General features: G+C 36.8%; 1 protein-coding gene across 2 annotated transcripts in view; it reads right to left on the bottom strand.

Annotated features, from left to right (window-relative positions):
• The window catches only part of macrod1 (mono-ADP ribosylhydrolase 1), a 228,923-nt gene that overhangs the window by 98,993 nt on the left and 108,268 nt on the right, over window positions 1-21,662 (bottom strand). For both annotated transcript variants that reach the window (XM_038286532.1, XM_038286533.1), the window contains exon 4: window positions 17,046-17,075. In XM_038286532.1, the coding sequence (XP_038142460.1) occupies window positions 17,046-17,075 (30 nt within the window). The remainder of the gene's footprint in view (window positions 1-17,045; window positions 17,076-21,662) is intronic.

The raw sequence follows: 21,662 nt of genomic DNA, 5'->3' as shown, positions 1-21,662 counted from the left end.
ACACATTGCAGTTAATAGGCTGTTGTCTTCATTTTGTTTAAGTTGAACATAATATTCTTACCGACCTATTCCTTATAATCTGTCAATATTTTTGAAATAATCTTCCCTTCTTAATAAGTTCTTTCTGCTGCATTTCAGCCTAACTAATAATTAGTTTTTAATTCAAATAATATAAGCTGTTGTATGAGTCTAGTGTCTTCCATCACCGTGTTCTTTCCCCCAAAACATCCCTGAACTCTCCCATTGTGGGCTTATAAATATATCTATACTCTACTCTATTCAATACTAATCTATTATTACTTCTACCACAAGCAGTAATTAGGGGTTTAGGGTTCCACCATAAACCTGAAAGTGTAGAAGTCTTTGAAAAACGGAGTACAATTTAAAAATTTCCCACTGTGTAACATTACATGGTCCTTCTTGTGTTCTGTTTTTGTTGTTGTTTTTGCTTTATGTTTTGATCACATTCATATTTGTTTATAAAAACAACAAAGCTTTAATAAAAACATTTGAAAAAAGAGCATCATGTCTCCATGGCAACCGGTTGAAAATCCTTAAGGGATGCCACTGAAAAGATAAATGGATCAAAGTTTCATGATGGGGACTGAGTTATGTTGGTGATTAGCGGCTCTTGCCTTTTTTTCTATATGGTTTGATTGTAAAACTATTGGTAAACGATGGCGTTTAAAAATGCAGTGCGGCTGCAGCTTGAAAGTAATATTCTGATGCACTGGAGACGATGAATAGAGATATGTGCCCTATTAAGGAGAAGGTGCAGATTAATGCTCCTTAACATGCCCATAATACCCATAATATATAATATTGTAAAACGATGTATCTTGATGTGAGGAGTTTTATTTGGGGGGAGGGGGTTTCGCACCAGAGTACGGTTGCTGTCAGGCATCAACTAGCGAGCACCAGAGTTTGGAGTTGGAGTGACCACCTCTTAAGGCAGCTTAAGCTTGAAGCGCATTAGACTTTCATACTGACCCAAACGGGATCAAATTTAGGTTGACTTACAGCTGCAGGTATGGAAAACACCTAAGCTGATAAATTCGCACATTTGTTTGGAATCACTTAATATGTCCAAAATTACAAGTTGTAATAACAGAAGATCTCATTTCTTTTTGATTAACACTACATATTATGGCATACGGGATGGAGCACATACCACCCAAACCTGCACACTAAAGGCAATTACGGTACCGCCAAGACAAGTTTGACCTCCTACCAACAAACACATAAACACACTTTCACACACACCCACACATGTGTAGATTGACACAAGAGTAAAACCAATCCCAATGCCTGTCCTGTGGAATAATAACACAGCTGCCCTTGCCAGCTGACCTCTTATAGGCCAAACAGCCTGTCTATCAAACTAATGGGGTGGAACGCTGGCATATTGCTTCCCTACAATCCCTCGGCAAAGCTGGGACACTCATTTACTTCAGTCAGCTTGTTGCCAAGGCAACATTTAGGATGGGTCTGGATACACAAACATGTACACACGCATCCCCAGACACACCTTCATATGTGCATTCATGAACTCCTGCATACATTAACTCAGAAAAATATTGCAATCTTTTAAATGGAAATAAATGTTTTGCACATTTGAACTCAAACGAGTCCACTGCAATCAGAAGCGAAGCAAACAATGCATGTACGACGCTGGGAGATGGGCAGCTCTGCCGGCATGTAGAAAGCACACTAAGTACCCTTGCCACTTTTGACGTCTGCACACCCCCTAACAAATCTACCACTCTCCGCCTTCATTCACAAAACACGCTCTTTTCATCATTTGTTCTAAAACGCAAGCAGACAAGCCTATTCTCTGCTTGTATTTGTCCCCGAATACAGATGAAAAGAAAGCAGAGAAAGAGAGCGACATGCAGACACATGGGGAACCACAGCCCAGGGACTTTCAGCACATGGTACCAAGCCCCATCCTTGCTCCTGAGAATTGATTATAGATGTCGGCTCACAAAATTCAGTAAAGCTGTTTAGTGCTGAAAAACAACAAAAATCCAGAGAGAAAAGGTTTAGGTTTTAATTTGGCATCACAAACAAATGAGAAAATGCAGGAAGCTGAATTTTAATTGAGAACACACTTGTCTATTTTATGTCTGAATGTTTTGAAGTATCAGAATCAGTCAAATGATGGGAGTGTCTACATGACTGATTCCCATCCCTACAGACAAAAAAACAAGAGCTTTTATTCCAGCTACAACAAATGCTTTTAGTTTTAGCTAAATGTAAAATTATTTATAAGCCTAGAACATTTTTTTGCATAACATCCACAAACTATGGAGCATTTAAAAAAAAAAAATTGGTACATCAATGTGAAGACAAATAGAATGAAAGAAGGTTAACTAATTATTTTGAGGATAAAGATGAGATGTTTACTTTAAGTCATCTCTTTATCAATACTTAGGATTACAGCTGAAAGCCTTTAGGGTATGTCTGAGCCAGCTTTATACATCTAAAGACAGATATATTTGCTCATTATTCTTGAAAAAGCAGCTCAAGCTCAGTCAGAGTGGAAGAAGAACATCTGTGAGCATCAATGTTTAAGCAGTGCCACAGATTCTCAACCAGAATTACATCTATCCCGTTCTAGAACTTTATTATGCTATCATCTAAGCTCTTGCTTCAACCCACCCAAGTTAGAAAAAACAGGAAATAGCCCAGATTTTCCCATAGTGGGGAAACTCACAAATCTCAGCAGCAGGCGAAATCGACAAGAAAGCATGATGATACAAAGAAAGGTGAAAAAATATAAAAACAAAGATGAAGATTAGGAAACTGTGCAGTAAAGTTAAAATTGCAAAGTGAAAAGTGTTTGAATCTGTATGCATAATTTCCAAGGAATAAAAAACAGTGTTGGCAACTTTTGAATTGTCCAAATGTGAGTTGACTTACTGAGATTACTTCGACTTTTAGGTAAACGCCTAAGTGGATCAGCATGGTCTGCGCTATGTTATTCCACGTCACATCCCAAGAGGGACAATCACAAACTAAGTGTGGGTCTACATACGGCCGAGGCGGTAAGGAAGTGTGGGCAAGTTTCTGCGACAACAGAGGGACATGAGGGCAAAAAAAAGCGGGGATCCAGGTGGAAAAAGGGTCCCAGCGTTCTTGCGTACCTCGCTCTTCTAACTGGTCCAACCTCACGAGTCCTTTTCCACAATGGGGGTCATACAAACAAAACAAGCCGGTAAGGTACCAAACAGGAAATACGCATAGTGTAGAGCGGATGTAGATTTGACCAATCAGAGGCCCCCGTGTGCGGCACTGTCTGCGGTCACCTATAATATTGCCGTATGCAGCAGAGTGTCTGCAGAAGGGGCGGGGGCACATTTGCATTCACTGCAACACACACGCAAATGACCTGGTTTCTGAGTGTAAATCAGTGTTTAGAAACATCCCATTGGGTTTTTTCAAACACTTAAACTGCATCACTTTCACTGTAGTTCCGGTTTAAGTAGGGGACGCCACCAAAACCGTCTGGAATGAACAACTTGTGGCAAAAGTAGAAAGTATGGAGGCAGTCCATTCTTTTCAGATGATTATTTTTATCTTTCATTTAGACATTTCATTCATACTCTCATACCTGCAATATTACACATGCTTTTAAGACTGCATAGCTATTTTGCTTTCCAAGTGCCACACATCTCTATTAAAGATAACTATGTACAAAATGTACGATACACTATGTGTCTGAATGGCAACACAAACAACGTGTTTGGATTTTTTTTCCATCTCAGAGGACATATTTTTTTAGCAGAGCTCTATAAGACATTTAAAGTTTGCAAAAAAATCTCAGAAGCAGTCTCTCCTGTAAACTTCTCCTCAACCTCTTACCTGACCCATGTCCCTTGATCTGCATGGTCGTACAATTGCACTGAACACAATAGCTGCAACTGAATGGGGTGATTTCCATGTTATCTTTATGTAAAAATGCTGTTTGTTCTCCTGCCTATAAAGAACAGCTGGGTTTGAACTGAGATTAAACTAAAATAATCAATTTAGTTAGGAGGTATTGAATTCAGAGATATCAGAATATTAAGAGATTATGGCTGCAACTAACGATTATTTTGCAAATCAATTAATCTGTTGATTATTTTTTCAATTAATTGATTAATAATTGAATACCCAAAGGTTCCTTATAAGGAGTTTCTACAGAATTAAACCAGGTTAAACTAAAACTTTTCCACTTGAGGAGTTCTGGATAGAGTGTATTGAAAAACAAAAAATATTTTTTTCATCTTATATGCAAAAGTTTTTATATATATTTTTTAATTTTGGTATAATTACTACTCTAAGTGGGTCTCTCTGTCAGCGAAAGTCATGTTTTACAGTCTCTATACTCCAGTTAACGATTAATCGATTACTAAATTAGTTGACGATGATTTCAATAATTGATCTGTAACAATTAATTGTTTCGGCACTACTGTATAAGAGATGAATATATAAACATGGCCCCAGAACTGATAAACTGATACTTTGTTGTTAAAATGTATGAAAAATCAATATCTTGTTCAACAATACACTATTTAGAAATGGGTGCCACATATTCAGAAACAAACATGATGAAATCTAACACCGGCCAAGCAATTTGAGTCTAGATCATAAATGCAGCGAATGAATGAAGGCTGTGTGAAATGGAAGGTTAATGGGAGCCATGTTGCTGCTTGAAGAGGTCAGGAGACAATCCCTCCAGAGATAGGATGGGGCACAAAACCCACAGCTGTCGAGGCAAAGCTCAAATGACACTACAGAAGCCAGAGTTAGCCAAATCAGTTGGGTCTTAGTGTTCCTTTGTTGCGGAAAGTAATCTTCTTCCACAGCCCATAGCAAGGAAACACTGTTCATCGAGCGGTTCATAATGCCGATGTGTAATAAAGGGACTTTGGGAGATGCAAGGAACTCACAATCCAGACTCAGTGTATCAGTGACAGACTGCTGCTCCTCTTATCCTCTACACTTTAAGAACTGTGCAGTAAAAACATTGCAACACAAAGCATTGCATTATCCTACCAGAGGCCTTCTTTCAGTAAGACGTTTTAAAATGCAAATGTTTTCTAATTTTTAAGCCTCTATGGACAGAAGGAACGAGCACACAGGGTTAAGTCTGCCTGAAATCATGAGAGCATTAACAGTCTGAGAAATAATGGCGATCGACGATTCATTTGACTTCCTGTTCTCACCTTGTGTCAGTATCAATTTTACATTAGCATTATTGCTGCAACTCCTATGTACTGCCTTCTCCAAATTATTAGACTCTCCTTCATCCTGTCGTAAAATCAAAGTGTGCAAATTGGCTTTGTAACCTTTCATGATGTGATCGGCCTGAATGCAGCCGAACAGCTGCTAGAGGGAAAAAATGCAGCTGAATATACAGCATGTGCCATAAATAAGAAGCAGAGGAAGGATGAACAAACACAGTGGAGAGGTTTATTGGGAAATGAAACAATTTTGTTTGCTTTTAGATGTTCATCATTGTCACATATGAAGATGAAATCTCTATAAGAGAAAGCAAATGTTTCTGATGATAAGCTGTTCCTGACTTCATCGGGTAAAGATGGAAGCATGTTGTACATCCAGTACTTTGCTCTTAAATCAATGTATGTTCAGTAGAGACAGATCGGTACATCAGTCAGATGATACTTTTGGTTGATATTAGAGCGTTTATCTTGCATTAGCATGTGGGCATTTGATAGCACAGCATCATAATGTGTTACCTCCAACAAGGAGGTAAGGTTTTAGGAGAGTTTGTGTGTCTCTTCTTTCTGTTTACAGGATAATTTGAAATGTTATGAGGAGATTTAAGTGAAATTTTTATCAGAAGTGTCCCTCATCCCAAGAAAAAAAATCTGTTGAATTTTGATGATGATACAGATCATAATCTGGATACAGGAATGTTTTAAAGGATTTTCTAACATTGTGATATAGGAATATCTGAGGGAGTGGCAGCCTAGTGGTTAGGGCATTGCACTTGGAATCCAGAGGTTCTGAGTTCAAGCTCCACTACAACGGACTGCCAATCTGGGTCCCTGAGTAAAGAACCTTAACCCCACCTTGCTCCCTGGGCGCCCCACGATGGCAGCCCAAGGGGATGAGTAAATGCAGAGTTAATTTTGTTGCTCTGTACTTGTGACAGTGTAATGACAATACATAGCTGAAAAAAATAAAAATAAATAAAAAATATTTGGCGGAACAGGTAGTTCCCCACTAAACCAGAGGGGGGCAGCAGTGACTATTGGGTGCCTCAGCATCGGCCTCAAAAAGGCTGAAGGTATTTTACTAAAGACTAAAACACAAGTCAAAAAGGGGACTTTGCTCGTTTGTTAGCAGGATCCTTTGAAGAAATTTACAAACTTATTTTATGGACCTTTTTTAACCAGAGATGTGCCTCATTCTAAGGAACAACTCATTTAAATTTGGTAATGATCCTGATTATTTGCGAGTTTTAGATATAGGCAAGGTGTAAGTAACAGTTGCTGCTTGGTTGAGGTCTGCGCTCTCAGAGTGCTTTTATAGTTAATAATATGTTTGTTTTTGTTGTAATTGAAACTTGTGCAAAATATATTATCATTGTGTCAATTATATCATGTAAACATAGGAAGAGATAGCAAAAATATCAGCAAGAAGAACTGGATAAAAAAAATGCCAGCAGATATTGAACTAATGTCAAAATAATCAGTATCATCCTTAAAAATCCGTATCAGTTGATCTCTAAATTGTATGGATTGAATTAGCTGATTATATGGAGCTTCATGAACATTTCATTAAGGATTTGGTATTTATTTATTTTTTTGTATGTTTTTAAAATGAAATAAATGAAATAAATGGTTTGTGTTCCTTTACTTTCCATTTACAATTTTTCTGTTTTTGTAGCCAAAAATATTGTCATAGAGAAATTCCTCTTTCTTCTAAGCACGGTGGAGGTCTATTAGCTCTCTTTGCTCACACTGTAACAGAAATGCATTCATTAGAAAACCAAAAAACCTTGAATGAGTCATTTACTGTAAAGGTTTCCAGAAGCTCAGAACAATTTAAAAATGACTAAAATGAGCTTATTTCAGAAAACAAACAAAAACATGTTCTCCTTGTTTTGAACAAAGTATATAGATGCAGATAAGGGGGGATATTTTTGTCATGATGCACTGAACACCATGTATTTATCAATTAAGAAGGAGTGCTCGTGAAGTGTGCTGTTAAATTAAAGAAAGTTTTAATATAACAATTTTAAAGGGCTCATACTTTGCAAAGTCTGCTTAAATGCATTTAGTTGTAAGCCTCTAAATATGCAGAAAAGTTGAATTTGTGCTCTCTAGGTCTTGTGTTTATATCTTTAAATGCTCTTTGGGTCCTATTTTAAGTCTAACTATTGTCTCTATTCTCCTTCCCATTTCATTATCTGTTATGTCACAGTGTTTGCTGTGGACCTGCTAAACAAGCTCATAGACTTCTGGCTAACAAGCCCAGTGAATCTGCAATTCTTTGTTGCTCACAGTATTTTTGTAGCTCAAGATTAAAAACACAGAAGCAACGAGTGGATTGGTCTAAATGTTAGGTAGTTGGCTGTATTTACACAGAGAAGTCATTACAATATCCCCAGCATCAGAACCTCTTTCAATTTCCTGGTTAGATTTTTTTTTCCTGGAAAGCCAGTGTGAAGGATTACCTGAGAGACTGTCAGTCTGAGTTCAGTTCCTTCCATCAGAAACGATGGAAATACCAAAGTGAGAAGCTATGAATAATAATATGACAACAAGCTTTATTATAGATGAGTTGATATAACTTACCGGCCACTGTTTTGATAACACAGCCTCATGCACTCTGCTAAAATAAGCGCTTTTAGCTCCTTCCAGTGTGTTTGGTAGCCATATTTTACTTTTTAGACTCATAATCAAATTGTGTTTGGTAATGTTCTGGGTGGTAGCGTTAGCTAACTCATCTATCTTTTGATCTTGTATAAATGAGGAGTTCAATCATATTGTGGTAGCATTTAAGTAGTATCTAACAAGTGAATATTGTTAAATATTGTCAATAGAAATAAAAGGACTACAGCTTATGTTACTGTTGTGAATTGATTAAGTCTTCTTTGCTATTCTTTAATAGTTTACATTTATTCGTGAAGACTCCAAGGGTAAAAACAGGGTTATCATTGTGTTGGATTAGAATTTTCTTTTATTCTTGTCTCGCCATCAGACTTTGGCTCAAACATGTAAGATTGAATAAAAAACTCTTCTGTTGTTAAAACCCGAGTGGAAAACCTTGCAACCTGGCGGGGTGTAAATTTGCATTTAAAGAGACAGCAGCAAAACGCTCTGAGAGGCATTTAAGGAAATCAGTAAAATGCATGCCTGGGGAGTTATGATAATGGTAACTTCAGAGTAAAGCATTGTATGACATACATCTTTTAAAACACGACCAGCAACAGTGTAAGTCTGACTTAAATGTTGAGGTCATGTTATTATTACGACCTCCAAATCAAAGGTTAACTCTGACATATGGTGACCTAAAAGATACTCAAAGAGTTGAACAAGCTGTGGAGATGTTGACAGGTTTTTTTTTTCAACCAAAACTATTAAAATTAAAAATTAATGAAGAAATGTGTAGGAATTTTAGTAACGGAATGAAGAACCAATCCAACACCGTCACAGATGTTGCCTTTAAAACTGCGCTGATAAGCCAGATGGTCTCTGTCCTCTTAAGCCGAAAGGATTCGGTGTCCATGATTTCAAGATGTTAAATTCATCAGAGCACAAAGCTGCCTTGTCCTTCTGCCCGAGTCCATCCCAAATAATCCTGTCTCCAGAGAATGCCTCTGCATTCGTTTCTTAATGTTTTTAACTTGCATTTATCCCCGAGCCTGTACAATGTTTTCTCCATTCAATATCTCTGTTATTAAGGCAGGAATTCACAGGGGCCTGAAGATCATGGCCGTGCAATTTTACTATTAAAAGCTGTTCATAGTGGAGAATTATTTTTCCCTCCGTTCGGAGGCGCTTTTGATGATATGTGTGGAATTAGTCAAAAACTAGTGATATGTGCAGCATTTAAATGAAACCGGAATGTTTATTTGTTAGTACTGGAAGCCATAAGGTCAAAGATAATTTATTGCTGTATTTTTTTAAAGGAATACAAATAAATAAGCATTGAATTTAGTTGTTAACAGATGGGTTTTTTGAACAAACTGAAAATGTTTACATTTTTTATGACATGATATCACCCTGCATAGTTATGATTCCTCTAATAGTGTGCCAAGAGCTTAAAAATAAATGTATTATGGAAAAAGCTCATTGAAAAGTTAGGAAAACCTTTATTTCATTACAGTAAGTCAATGAGACAAAAAAATCTTAATTCTGCAAACTGAATTGTTTCAGCAAAACATCCGACAGTGCAATGTTTGGCAGCTCTAACAAATCCTCTGATATTTCTATTCCACATAGACCACAAATTGACCGCTGGAGATAGGCACCAGCACCCCTCGCGACCCCACTCGGGACAAGCGTGTAAAGAAAATGGATAGATGGATGGATAGACCACAAATCGCCACTAATTGCTCAATTCTCAGCTTCTAGATAAGATTGTTATTAGTTCCAGAATTAGTTAATTATTCAGATTTTATTCTTAGACTACTATTCCAGTTTTGTGTCCCAGTAGACTACTATTCCAGTCTATATTTTGTGACAAAGCCTTAAATTTTGTGCAGAGCTGCAACTAAAAAAAATAATAGTGAGGTCATGAGTCAATTTCTTTTTTTTTTTTTTTAGGTATAATTCAGATTTCTATGTATTCCTAATTATTTGGGAATTTGTAACCAACATCTATAGGGGCATTTTTAAACAGTTTCTCCCTCTCCGCTCCCTCAGTCTGTTGTAGTCAAGGACTGCAGAGCAGCGAGGGACAGTAGGGGCGCATTTCTAAATTAATTTGATCATTAAACATGTAACCTGAAATTTGAAAATATTTATATATAAAATAAAAAAATACCAAAGATGTTTTTTTCATCAGCCTCATTTTCCAATGAGAGAGCGAATAAATTATACCATCTAAAAAGGCTTTTCTAACTGTCCGCCACCTGCCACTGCTAATGGCTGCTACTTTGTTAGCATTAAAGACCTCAGGATACATCACTGATGAAGTAGCCATAGCTTCCATCTAAACATGTTTCAATAAACAGTTGTAGCTAATAAATGACAATACGCATTATGAAGAGGATTAAATAAAAGGCTTATTATCTATCCAAGGAGTAATTCTAGTTTTAAATGTTTTATATACAATATCAATATCATTACAAAATATTTCAATGATCTCAAAGGCGCAACTTATGGGATTTTTAAAGGCTTGAAAACATTAGTCTGTGTCATTAATCAATATAATGTGTTTCACTTAGTGGATCTAATACACTAAATGACAGATGTACGTAAAACACTGCTGAAATATTATCTTAACGTCGTCCAGCCTAATTGTCTAGACCTCCACTGGTCTTTACTATCAATTACTAGAAATCATATGAATTAATAAAATGGCTGATAAACTCTGAAATAACTGAGCAGCTGCTCGATTCAGACAAAAACAGGGTAATTTCTAGCCCAGGTCTTTTGTTGATGCGCCACCGGAACTCAGTGCAGAGCTCCAGTTGCATTGATGAGTAGAAACAATGTCTGCAGGTGCGCGTTTGATCAAACTGAATGACATTTACCCAGGTACCCCTGAGACTGAGTAAGCGCCGTAAAGATCTTTTGTTGCTTCACCTCGGACTGAAAAAAGGAACAGTCTCAAAAGCTGAGTGAGTGAGAGCTGTGTAACTCGGTGGACGGTGGCTTCCTGGTGAATGGAGATTCATACCATATGATGTTTGTGTGTTTTTCCCAGCTGGGCTTTGCTGCTGCTGCTGCATCAGTCTGTCCCCAGCGACTGACTCCCAAACACTGTAGGACCTTTTGTTGCTTTTGACTGTCTTTTCCTTTTTGTTCTAAGCGTCATTTCCCTCCTATTTCTTTTGTTATTCTTTTTCCATTCTTCTCTCAACTCTACGCTCACCTCCCTCTAATTAACACCTACAGCAGGCTCTATCTGCTGTGCTAAACCCTCAGGGAAAGAGCTGGAAAAGGAGAAAGTGAGAAGGAAACAAATACAATGAGACATCAGAGAAATCAACTCAGCAAGTGAGAAATAGGAAGCAACTGGATTCAGATAGTGGCTGCTGGGCATGACGCCTCATCCAGTCACTTGATGGATACACTTCAAATCAGGGGATGTGGCTCCAAAGTAGGACCAGTTTACAATGCTGTAAAAAAAAAATGGGGGCCCCTTTAAAGATCATCTCATCTTTTTATAACAACTTTAAAATTTAACTAATTTCTATATGAAAGACAATCATAATAAACATGAAAATCTGTTTTAAAGAAACAGATATATGCAAGCATAGGTTGCCTAAAAAACTCTTTTGTTATGAATCAGAGTCATTCAAAGTCAGTTCAGCTTCTAACCAGTTCAGTTTATTTTGAGCCAATTTACATCTTCACCTCAGGAACCTTTACAGAGCCACTTCAATCAAATTACACTCAAAGATTGGTTCTAATGTTTAGCATCTCAATAAGGAAACCCAGAAGATTGCATCAAGTCATTGACCTGTAGCATTCTCTACTCTCTCCTGTAGGCACAGCAGACATTCGTTTGTAGTGTGACGTTAACTTTGCTGCAGTTCCTCACAACAAGCAAGCAATTAAGGATGGTGGATTAAAAACAACAAAAAAACTCTCCTTTAAGAAAAAGAAACCTATGGCAGAAGGCAAGTGCAAGTCATTAATTCTCTAATGTCTGAAATAGATATTTTCTCATCAAATCCATAATATCCAGAGGCAGTGACGGCTGGTGGAGTTTTCTCCAGGAGGGGCCATAAATTCAAAATAGACATCAGAGATGGGAAGTAACGAAGTACAAATACTTCGTTACTATACTCAAGTAGATTTTTCTGATATTTTTACTTTACTTTACTACTTATTTTTATGGCGACTTTTTACTTCTACTCCTTACATTTTTACACAAATATCTGTACTTTCTACTCCTTACATTTAAAAAAATTGGCTCGTTACTTTAGTTTTGAATCATTTCAATGGAGTTACCGTTATTATTTTTCACGTCATCAATACCAAATTCAATCTAATTGGATGGGAATCTACGTTGCATTTGACGCACCACTACAAGATGAATCGACAGATTCGGCGGTATTCATTGGCGGCAAATCATTGCAGCTTGGTGGCGGTGGCGTTAGCATAGTAGTATGGACGACGAGATGATTGAAAATGAACACAACGGAGATCTAGTCCTATTGGCAGACATCCATTTAAAATGTAGGCAACGGCATGAAAAAAGTGGTTTCTACTTTTACTTTTATACTTTAAGTAAATTTACAAGCCTGTACTTTGTTACTTTTACTTGAGTAAAGAACTTTAATCAGTACTTCCACTTTTACCAGAGTATTTTTTAACACAAGTATCTGTACTTTTACTCAAGTACGGAAAGTGAGTACTTTTGCCATCTCTGATAGACATATACCAAAAACCAGTCAAACTTATACTAAGTTATCACACCAGTACATTTATATGAATGCCAACAACCAAAAACATCTTAAAAACACTTTTTTTTAAAAACAAGACAGAATTTCATGAATAGGTTTACTTCTTGTATATAAATCTTGCCCTGCTGAGGCTTTGTGAAGGCAAATCTGTGTTTTGCATGGTCCAATATGAACCTAAAAAACTAATGTACCAGTTTAATAATGGAGAATCTATTAGTCAGCTTCATATTTTTTTATTATATAAAAGCTATTTATTTTCTGACAATGTGTTTATTTATGAGCAACTATGCAAATAAACAAACATCTAGAAAAAGTACTTTATTAAAACTTTATTATATTATTTATATCATTTTCCATGTGAATCCTAGATCATTCATTCTTCTTTGCCTTTTCTATAAAGTGTTTTAAATCAGTCCTACCTGTCTTTATCCATACTGAGTCAGATCCTGGGGAATAAAAAACGCTAACCAAGCCTTCTTGTTAAACCAGGTGCTAGAAAAGGACATTTCTTGCACCATTTCTCTCTCTCTGTTTCTCCAATGTGTCTCCAACCCCCGTGACTTGACCTGTCAATCACCTGCATAACGTCTGCGCTGTGACAGGAGGCGGTGAACAAATACACTTCCTGTCAGCTTGGGGCGCACCAGAGCTGCGGCCTAAGCTGTCCTATACCTTTGTATTGTAGAGGAGCTTCTGCGCATGTACAAATTTTAACCAGAATCTATAGGCAGAGATTTTGGCGCCCTGGGCGGAAATACGTCCCCAATCCAACGAAAAATGGATTGTGGCTTTACTAGTAATTAAAAATTAAATATTTATCCTTTATATATTTATTTGTTTTCTTTTAGATATTTTACATTTTTATTTAAAATTAAATAATAAGAAAAACTATAAAAAAAAAATTTATTACAACTTATCAGGGTCACTGGGTGTGGGGCTGCACCCTAGCGCCCTCTATTGGCCAGCCACCACTGTCCAGATGACCTCTGACCCTGGATCGATCTAGGTTTGGAAAATGAGGGTAAACCTCTATTAATCTAATAACTCATTTACTACCAAAAACACAGCTTTTTTGTTTTGTTTTGGGTTTTTTTTATTTGCTCTATTTTCCATTTAATGCAGATATTTGTTCTAAGAAAAGTATTAAAAAGACAAAAAAAAAGATGTTGAATTTTTTGGTAAAAAAATATCAAAGTATATTTTTGTCTTTCTGATAACTAAGCTACATTAACTCTTGTTATTCCCCATCAACAGTTTACTCTTTTACTAGACATTTTACTAAATACAGATTGGAAGGCTTTCTTCTCACTCTGAGCTGAAGGTTATGTTCCCAATATTAGGAAATAAAATTCTAAAACCTCTTTTTTTATTCCTAATTTCAGAATATTGAAGATATTATATTGCAAGACATAGACTAAAACATAACGAATAAGGCAAATGGTAGCAGGTAAATACAGACAAATCTAAAAAAAAAACATGGAATATCATAAAATTTTCTTTTTTACATCCATTTTAAAAAAGTTAAAAACAAATTATTAAATTATATATTTTCTAATCAAAGAAAAAAATATGTCAAGCTTTTAGTTACAGTAATTTTGATTGCGATGGTGAACTACTAATGAAAACCTAACATTCATCTCTCAGGATTACATTATTACCAAACCAAAGCCTTCATAAGATTACAATATTTAAAGGCCTGAAATATTTCACTGCCTGCGACATGAATGTACTTATGATGAGTCACCCTTCCTGAAATGACTCATGAAAAAATATCAACCTTTTTATGATGGATATTTTCTATCAATAAGTGGAACAGGAAGCGCTTGTGTTTTGATATTTTAGTGCTGATTTATCTGCATAATTCTAGAGCCACTTAAACAGGAAGAAATCGTTTCCTAAATGATTTAAGTCATTTAATAAAGCGATTATTAGGAGAGGCATTTATATGGTCATTATTGTGAAGCTGCAGCTGACATGAATGGATTGTTGTGAGTCATTAACACCCTTATAATACACACACATCAGTGGCTAATAATCAAGCCTTTCTTGTCACAGTGAAACATGTGCTCCGTTGCAGTTGTTTTGAAGGTTCAATTCTTTGACCAATAGACCAAATTAGGTCTCTAGTATTTATAGCACAGGCCTAAATTTAGTCTGGAGTCTTTGCTACCTTTTTGCAACTGCAGTTGGAGCTTCCATCTCCAATCACCATCTTTGCCGTGGCGTAACTGACTGACTAATGTTTTAAAAACTTGAATTTCACTGACCACACCCAAGCCAGACCTCAAGAGATCCTTTAGATGGAAACCAGAATGACAAAATGATTTAGACACCTAAAAAAAAGCACAATTTCCTGCTTTAACCATAATTTAAAAGAATACAAAATAAAATGATTGAGCTCCATCAGTATGAAGAAGGTAATTGATGACGTTTTACTGCCTGGACTCCACAGATTCCCAGAAAAACCATCACCCAATCTACCAAAAAGGACTGGCAGTAGTAGATATTCCCAGAAGTTACTGGCTTACCAAAATTACTCCTAAAATAAGCTGTCGTATAGGAAAATGTTTTTACACTTCAATTAGGTGTTTTTTTTTTGTTGTTTTTTTTTTAATCAAAAGGAAATTCTTGTATTTCGTAAAAATTGCAACAGAAACACTTATTTTTGTGTCACCCGAGTCACGCGATCTGCAACTAAACCTTACTCTCTTCTAAAAAGATAAAGATCATGTAAAGAAACCTTCGCACATGCAATTCAAGTTGTATTTCTTATTTAATGGAAATAGCACGACTACAAAAGTTTTCATTTTTGAGATTAGCAAAATAGGGCTGAAAACATTTGTATTAATAGTGATAAATCGATTAATAAAATAATCCTCCACTAATTTAGTAATCGACTAATCATTAACTGGAGTATAGAGACTGTAAATAATGCCTTTAGCTGACAGAGAGACCCACTTAAAGTTGCAATTATACCAAAATTGTAAAACAAAAATGTAATAAATAAAACATTGTCATGTAAAAATAACTTTTTCATCTGTCAATATGCTCTATCTAGAACTGGTCAAGCAGAAAAGTTGAAGTTTCCCCTGGTTTCTTTTCATAAAAAGTCATCAAGTTATTGAGGAAGCTTTGGCTATCCAATTATTAATCAATTAATTGTAAAATAATTGACAGATAATTGATTTGCAGCACTATAGAAAAATATCGACCTAGTTTTTGTGAACTTTTGAAATGAAAGCTTAGCAATAGTCTTTTATCAGGTTTAGGAGTAATTACCAGCTCACTCAAACATAGACAAGGCAACTTTTCTCATAATAAATGAAAACATGATTATATATTACCTATTCAGGTTAACTTTATCTGATGACCTAAAAAATCTGACAAACTGCAAAAAAAAGCAACAAAAAAAAATCTAGAAACAAATAGCAAGATACCTGAAATCCTACACAGATGCTAAAGCAGCAGTCAGATGAAGACACAAATTTAACAGCTCCCCATAAACCATCTGTCTCTTCAGATCCACCAGAGACCTGAGGACAACATCCAAGTCTGCCAGAGATCTCGAGGTGCTTCACTGCTGGCCTGCTGGCCATGAGGGGATATAAGTGAGTTCCCCATTCTGATTCGTGCTTATGAGTCAGGGTGGAGCATTTGTGGGGATGAGGACTTCAAGGGATAATTTTTAGCTAAGCACTCTGATAAATGAACACTCAGAGAGACGGGTAGACTGGTGTGTCATAAGTAGTTCACTACAGGGGCCGAAAATACATCCAGCAACACAAAGAAACTAATTGGAGGTGTACAAACGGCAGCATGGTGGAGCGAGTGGATGGGTGAGAGAGGCTGAAGCTGTTTGAGCGAACAAAGACAAAGAAAACAACCACAGGCAAATGCTCCCTGCCCACATTTGCAAACCCAAAAATTCACACACACATCCACAGCAGACTGTGTATATGGTGTGTGTGTGTTCATAGCGGATGCAGCCACTGCATTAGTAGTGTGGATTTATTACAAATATTGATTAACCATGGACGACTCAACATCACGCTTGTGTTGCAAAGCACTGAGTCAACAATACGTAGAAAAATGACTGTTTATATCTGCAGCACTCCAACACAATAAATTATGAACTATTGACTGTGCACCTGTGCAAAGCAACATGGAGGCAGAAAACAAGCAGACAGAGGCATGCTGAGCAGCATGCTGGAGCATTGTGAACACCTGCAACAACAAAGACCTCCCTGTTACCAAAAAACAAAGAAAGATTCCCCCCATAAAACACATTTATGGGAGGAAAGCAGGAAACTAGAGATTTTAAAGGGCTTCGTTGTTGATAGAAATGCTTTGGTCAATATTTATGGTGAGGCTATACGATGAACAACTGCTGATATCTTTGCATTCTACTCGTGCTGTAAAATGAATAATCAGACAGGTTGGTACTCACCTCCGCCCCCTCCGAGCAGGCTCTTATTGGCTGAAAGACAGAGGAGAGAAGAGCTTATGAACATGACTGAACTGCAGTGTCAAATGCACTAAAATGGATTCATCTTTTTAACACAATGGCTGGAAAAGGTGCAACGATGCAACAGTTGAATAATTCAACTAAACCCTTCAGATTTGGACAGGATTTGTAACTACTGCATGTGATTGTAGCTCAGATATCACCTTACAGTAAAAAAATGTATACCACCAAATTCTACCAATAGTCAACAATGTTACGTTACAGTACACACAAAATCGTCAAGCACTAGGACCAAGCGGAAAACTGTAGCTCAAGCTGAAACCTGCTTCCCTGAGTATAGACCACCCACAAGCTCCTGATTGGCCCATTGTCTTTTCTTGCATGATTGGCCGTCACTTCTGAGAAGCTCACTTTACAAACACCTGACGCGCCACTGAATCTGGTCTGTGACTGGTATTGTTAGTTGTATTGAAATAAAGTTAGTTGTATTGAAATAAAAAATTTCGTCCGTGGTAACAGCAGCAAATGTATAATCAAACAGAAACTCACAAATTAACACATTAGGAAACAAGATCGGAGCAGGATTGTATAACTTTTAGCCACTAGGGGCGCTGGAGCTGTAACTTCCAGGTTCAATGTCCCGGCTCGATGTTAACCATCGCCCGATCTCCCAGGACAAGTCGTTTTTATTGTTGGGAGAGTACAAATTTCATTGCATTTGCCTGCCGGGCAAGTGCAATGATCGCAAAAAAAAAAAATTTTATCACTCAAAATTACTTTCAAATCATCGACATTCGATGAAAAGACCAATAAGTGTTGCCGGCGCCATTTTTGTTGTTTTGTACACATTTATAGAGCTAAACATGTTAAATTGGTGACCTGTTATGTTGTTATTATTCTCTTGTTGCTGCATTTATTTTGTCGGATAAAACTAATGCTGAGTCTGTTAAAAGTCAGGGAATTCTGAAATTATGTAAGACTGTGGAAACCCTGTATAAAATAACTATGTATAATGATTCTCTAGAAAAGTCACATTATATCAATAGTATTATCTTGTATAAAAATACCGTGACTCTAAAATAAAAGTTATTTGTGACATTGACTTCTGTTTTGTGATTTATCTTAGGTTTTTAACCTGTCAAGTTTTTTTTAGATTTTTAACATTAAAATTTATATTTTTCCAAGCACACAACAGTTTAAAGCAAAGTTTAGTTTGAAAAGAATGTGCAGGAAGGGTTGAAAAGTTAACACGGTAATGTTGGCTTGAGTTCTTTATCTGATGCATGCGTATACACACCAGGAACCTTTAAACTTAAAAAATACTGAATTACAAAAAACATTTAAAAAACAACATGTTTCATTGATATATATATATATATATATACAAAATGAATATTAGGAACTATGTTTATCAAACATTATACTGGGCAAGTAAAAATTGTTTCTGGGCAAATGATTTTCCTGGGTTTCCCTGCTTTAGCGCAGCTGATTATAATGATTGCAGTAGATCAAAAGACTGTTAATCAGCTTTCAATTAAAATCAGCTGTGCTGGAGCAAGGAAACCTCTAAAACCTGCAGGACAGCGGCCCTCGAGGACCGAGGTTGGGGATGCCTGTGATAGCAGACCTCTTTAAACCAGCACATAGAGAAGTCATGGAGGTATTGGTAAAGACAAGGTGGCATCCACTATATTAAATCCCACATCAGAGAACCAGATACATGTCTGATCAGGTAAGTGTTTAACAACAACTTTTAACTTTTTTAACTCTTGTGTTTAAGGGGGGCCCAGACTGCCATAAAGCAGTCTGTACACAGTAATAAAATGCACCAATTGCTGTATATTAAAGCTGAAACATAATTGTATACATCTCAAATTAAGCTAACACTTAGGTCAAAACGTACACAGTGCTGCTTCAAGTATAAAGAAAAACTGGACAGCCAACAGAAATACTCGGTCAAACCATGTAGGAATATGTACTTCTTTAAACCTATTCACACATTCCAGGTGGATGCTTGCAGCATTTCCCTCTAACCATAGAAGTCACATAAATCCACAAAAAAAGAAGAAAATAAAAACCTTTCAGTGATCATTCAGTAAATGATCTCTTGGGTTCATGTTTGTCATTTTGGGGTCTTTAAAGATATCTTTATTATTTTCATTGGGGGTATTTCAACTATTTTGCTTCCTACTTTTATCAGACTTGTACAGTGTGCTGTGTGGCACTCCTTGTTTTTTTAATTCTCCCTCATCGTTGTTAAGAAGTCTGAACTGATTGTCTTTTTTTATTTGATCATTTCTCAAGTGGCTGTCCAAACCCTCACTGAGGTTTTTATACTAAGTGTAAATTTTAAGAAAAACGTCTTAGCTATGCTTTTGAGAGCTTTGAGTATTAGAAAGTTGAAGCAAATCACAGAACAGCAGGTTTTTAAAAAGGTCAGACCCTAAGAGGGACCAATAATGTTGACCATGGTAGTTTGGTTTTTTAAGGCTTACATTTATTTCAGTGTTCACAGCAAGATAGTGTGGCCATCTATAATAAAATTAGCATGTCGATTCAGCAGCACTAGAGGATTATTTTTTTTAAAGTAAAATGGAAATGTTAACATAAGCCAAGGATGTATAGTCATGAGCAAGCTTTATTCTGCACCATCCTTGTTACCAACAGACACCAAGTTCATGCGTCATTCTGCCTTGGCTGATGCTGTCCTATCGATTTGGCTTTTAACAGAATGTACCAGAAAACATGTGCAGCTGGTCACAGAGTTCAAATTAGGAAGACTCAGTCCTTACAGCAGCATGGCAGCATGTTCTCCTGTTATATATGGAACAAAACACATCAGGCTTGACACAAACATGTTGAGTTTTACTATTTGAATTTAAAGTTGGACCTTTGATACATCAGGTTTATTCTTTTTTTCTTTTCTTATTTAAAGCTTTACTCTTAGTTTCTTCTCAGCTGTGTCCACACTACAGCTAAATTATCCACAGCAGCCTCTACTTTAGAACGGCAGGGGAAGGCAAGTTTATTTGTATTACACGATTCAGTACAGGGACAATTCACAGTGGTTAAAACTAGTTCATTCAGACAGCTAACTAACTAATTAAACAGTACAATTGAAGGAAAATAAAACAGAATAAAAGCAAGTAAAGAAAAAAACATGATAAAAGCATTTAATAGTGTTAAATTATCATCTGTAGAGGACTCTTTGAATGGAGGATCTCTAAATAAATGGTATACATTGGTTCAATATTGACTACTTTAGATGTTCTTCATATTAATCTAATGAACTTAAGTGTGTTTATTAGGTTTTAATAAAATAGATCAACACAAAGTAGTTTATAAAGCTGTGCTTCGCTGCAGTTAAGGTTCATTTTCTTTCTGCCAAACTCACACCTCTAGACAATGGACAGAGACATCTTTAAAATAAGCTCCAGCTTATTACCCCATTTACCATACCCTTGAAAAACCGATCCATGCCGAGACCGATCCGAGCTCGGATCAGTTAACCAGGCCGAGCTCGGTTCTGACGACCGTTTACACATCACGCTATCTCGGTTCCTCAACTCCTCGCCTCCCAGTGAACATCTGCAGTATTACTGCCAGTATTGAAGGAGGAAATCAAGCAGTTGGTGGCGGTAATGCACCAAAAGTTGTTTGCCAACCGCCATAAAACACAAGAAGAAGAAGACGAAGAAGGAGGGAATCAAGCAAATTAAAATTGGCGGCGCCCGTCACATTCAGAAAGTTATGCATGATTATTATTGCTGTATTTTGATGTTATTATTTAAAATGCCATTATTTAAAATGTTGCGTGGAGAAGATTTCGATTGTTGTTTATAGTTGAAGAAGAAGATATTATTCTTCTGTTTCTGGAGGGGCATTACCGCCAACTACTGGAATGGAGTGTGAATAGGGATGTGCAGCCAGACGGAGATGACGCGTTCTGCTCATAAGCTCTTGTTATCAGAGAACCGAGCCAGGAAAAAACCGAGCCGAGCCCACCTCTGGAATTGGTCTGCAGTTATCTTGGTACGGTTGTGTCTAGCTCGGTTCAGTTCAGTTTGCTTTCCATTTACACATGATAAGTTATCTGAGTTACTGAGCTCGGACTCGGAACGGTTTTTCAAGGGTAGTGTAAATGGGTTAAATGGCTAGCTTTTAAAAACAGTATTTTTGCAACCCTTCCATTTGAAAGTATAAATATTCTTTGATCTATTCCACTTAACTGCTCAAACAACAACTTCAAGCCCAGTTTTAAGTTTTTTGCAGCCTCTAATAGGCTTAATTCCAGGACTGCCACATACAGTATTTCCTAAATGTCTCCACTTTAGGACAATACAAGTATTTCTATTTCATTTCAATTTTATTGATCTTCATCCATCTTCCCATCAACTCCAACCAGCTTCCCTGTCTTTGCAGAGGAAAGCTTTCCCTACAGTGTGATGCTGCTACTCTGGGGATGTTGCAGTATTCAGATTCAGTTCTTCATCCCTCCTACCATTTTGGTCATTTTTTTCTAATGCATGGTTTACAAACATAATGGCATCCCAAATATTGCATCAAATCCACATTAATAGGGGACCACAATGTCATTTC

Source organism: Cyprinodon tularosa, unplaced genomic scaffold (assembly GCF_016077235.1).
Source record: "Cyprinodon tularosa strain WSP-4 unplaced genomic scaffold, ASM1607723v1 ctg228, whole genome shotgun sequence".
Classification (NCBI taxonomy): domain Eukaryota; kingdom Metazoa; phylum Chordata; class Actinopteri; order Cyprinodontiformes; family Cyprinodontidae; genus Cyprinodon; species Cyprinodon tularosa.
Note: the sequence above shows the minus strand (reverse complement) of the source record. Positions and strands in the feature narration are given on the sequence as shown.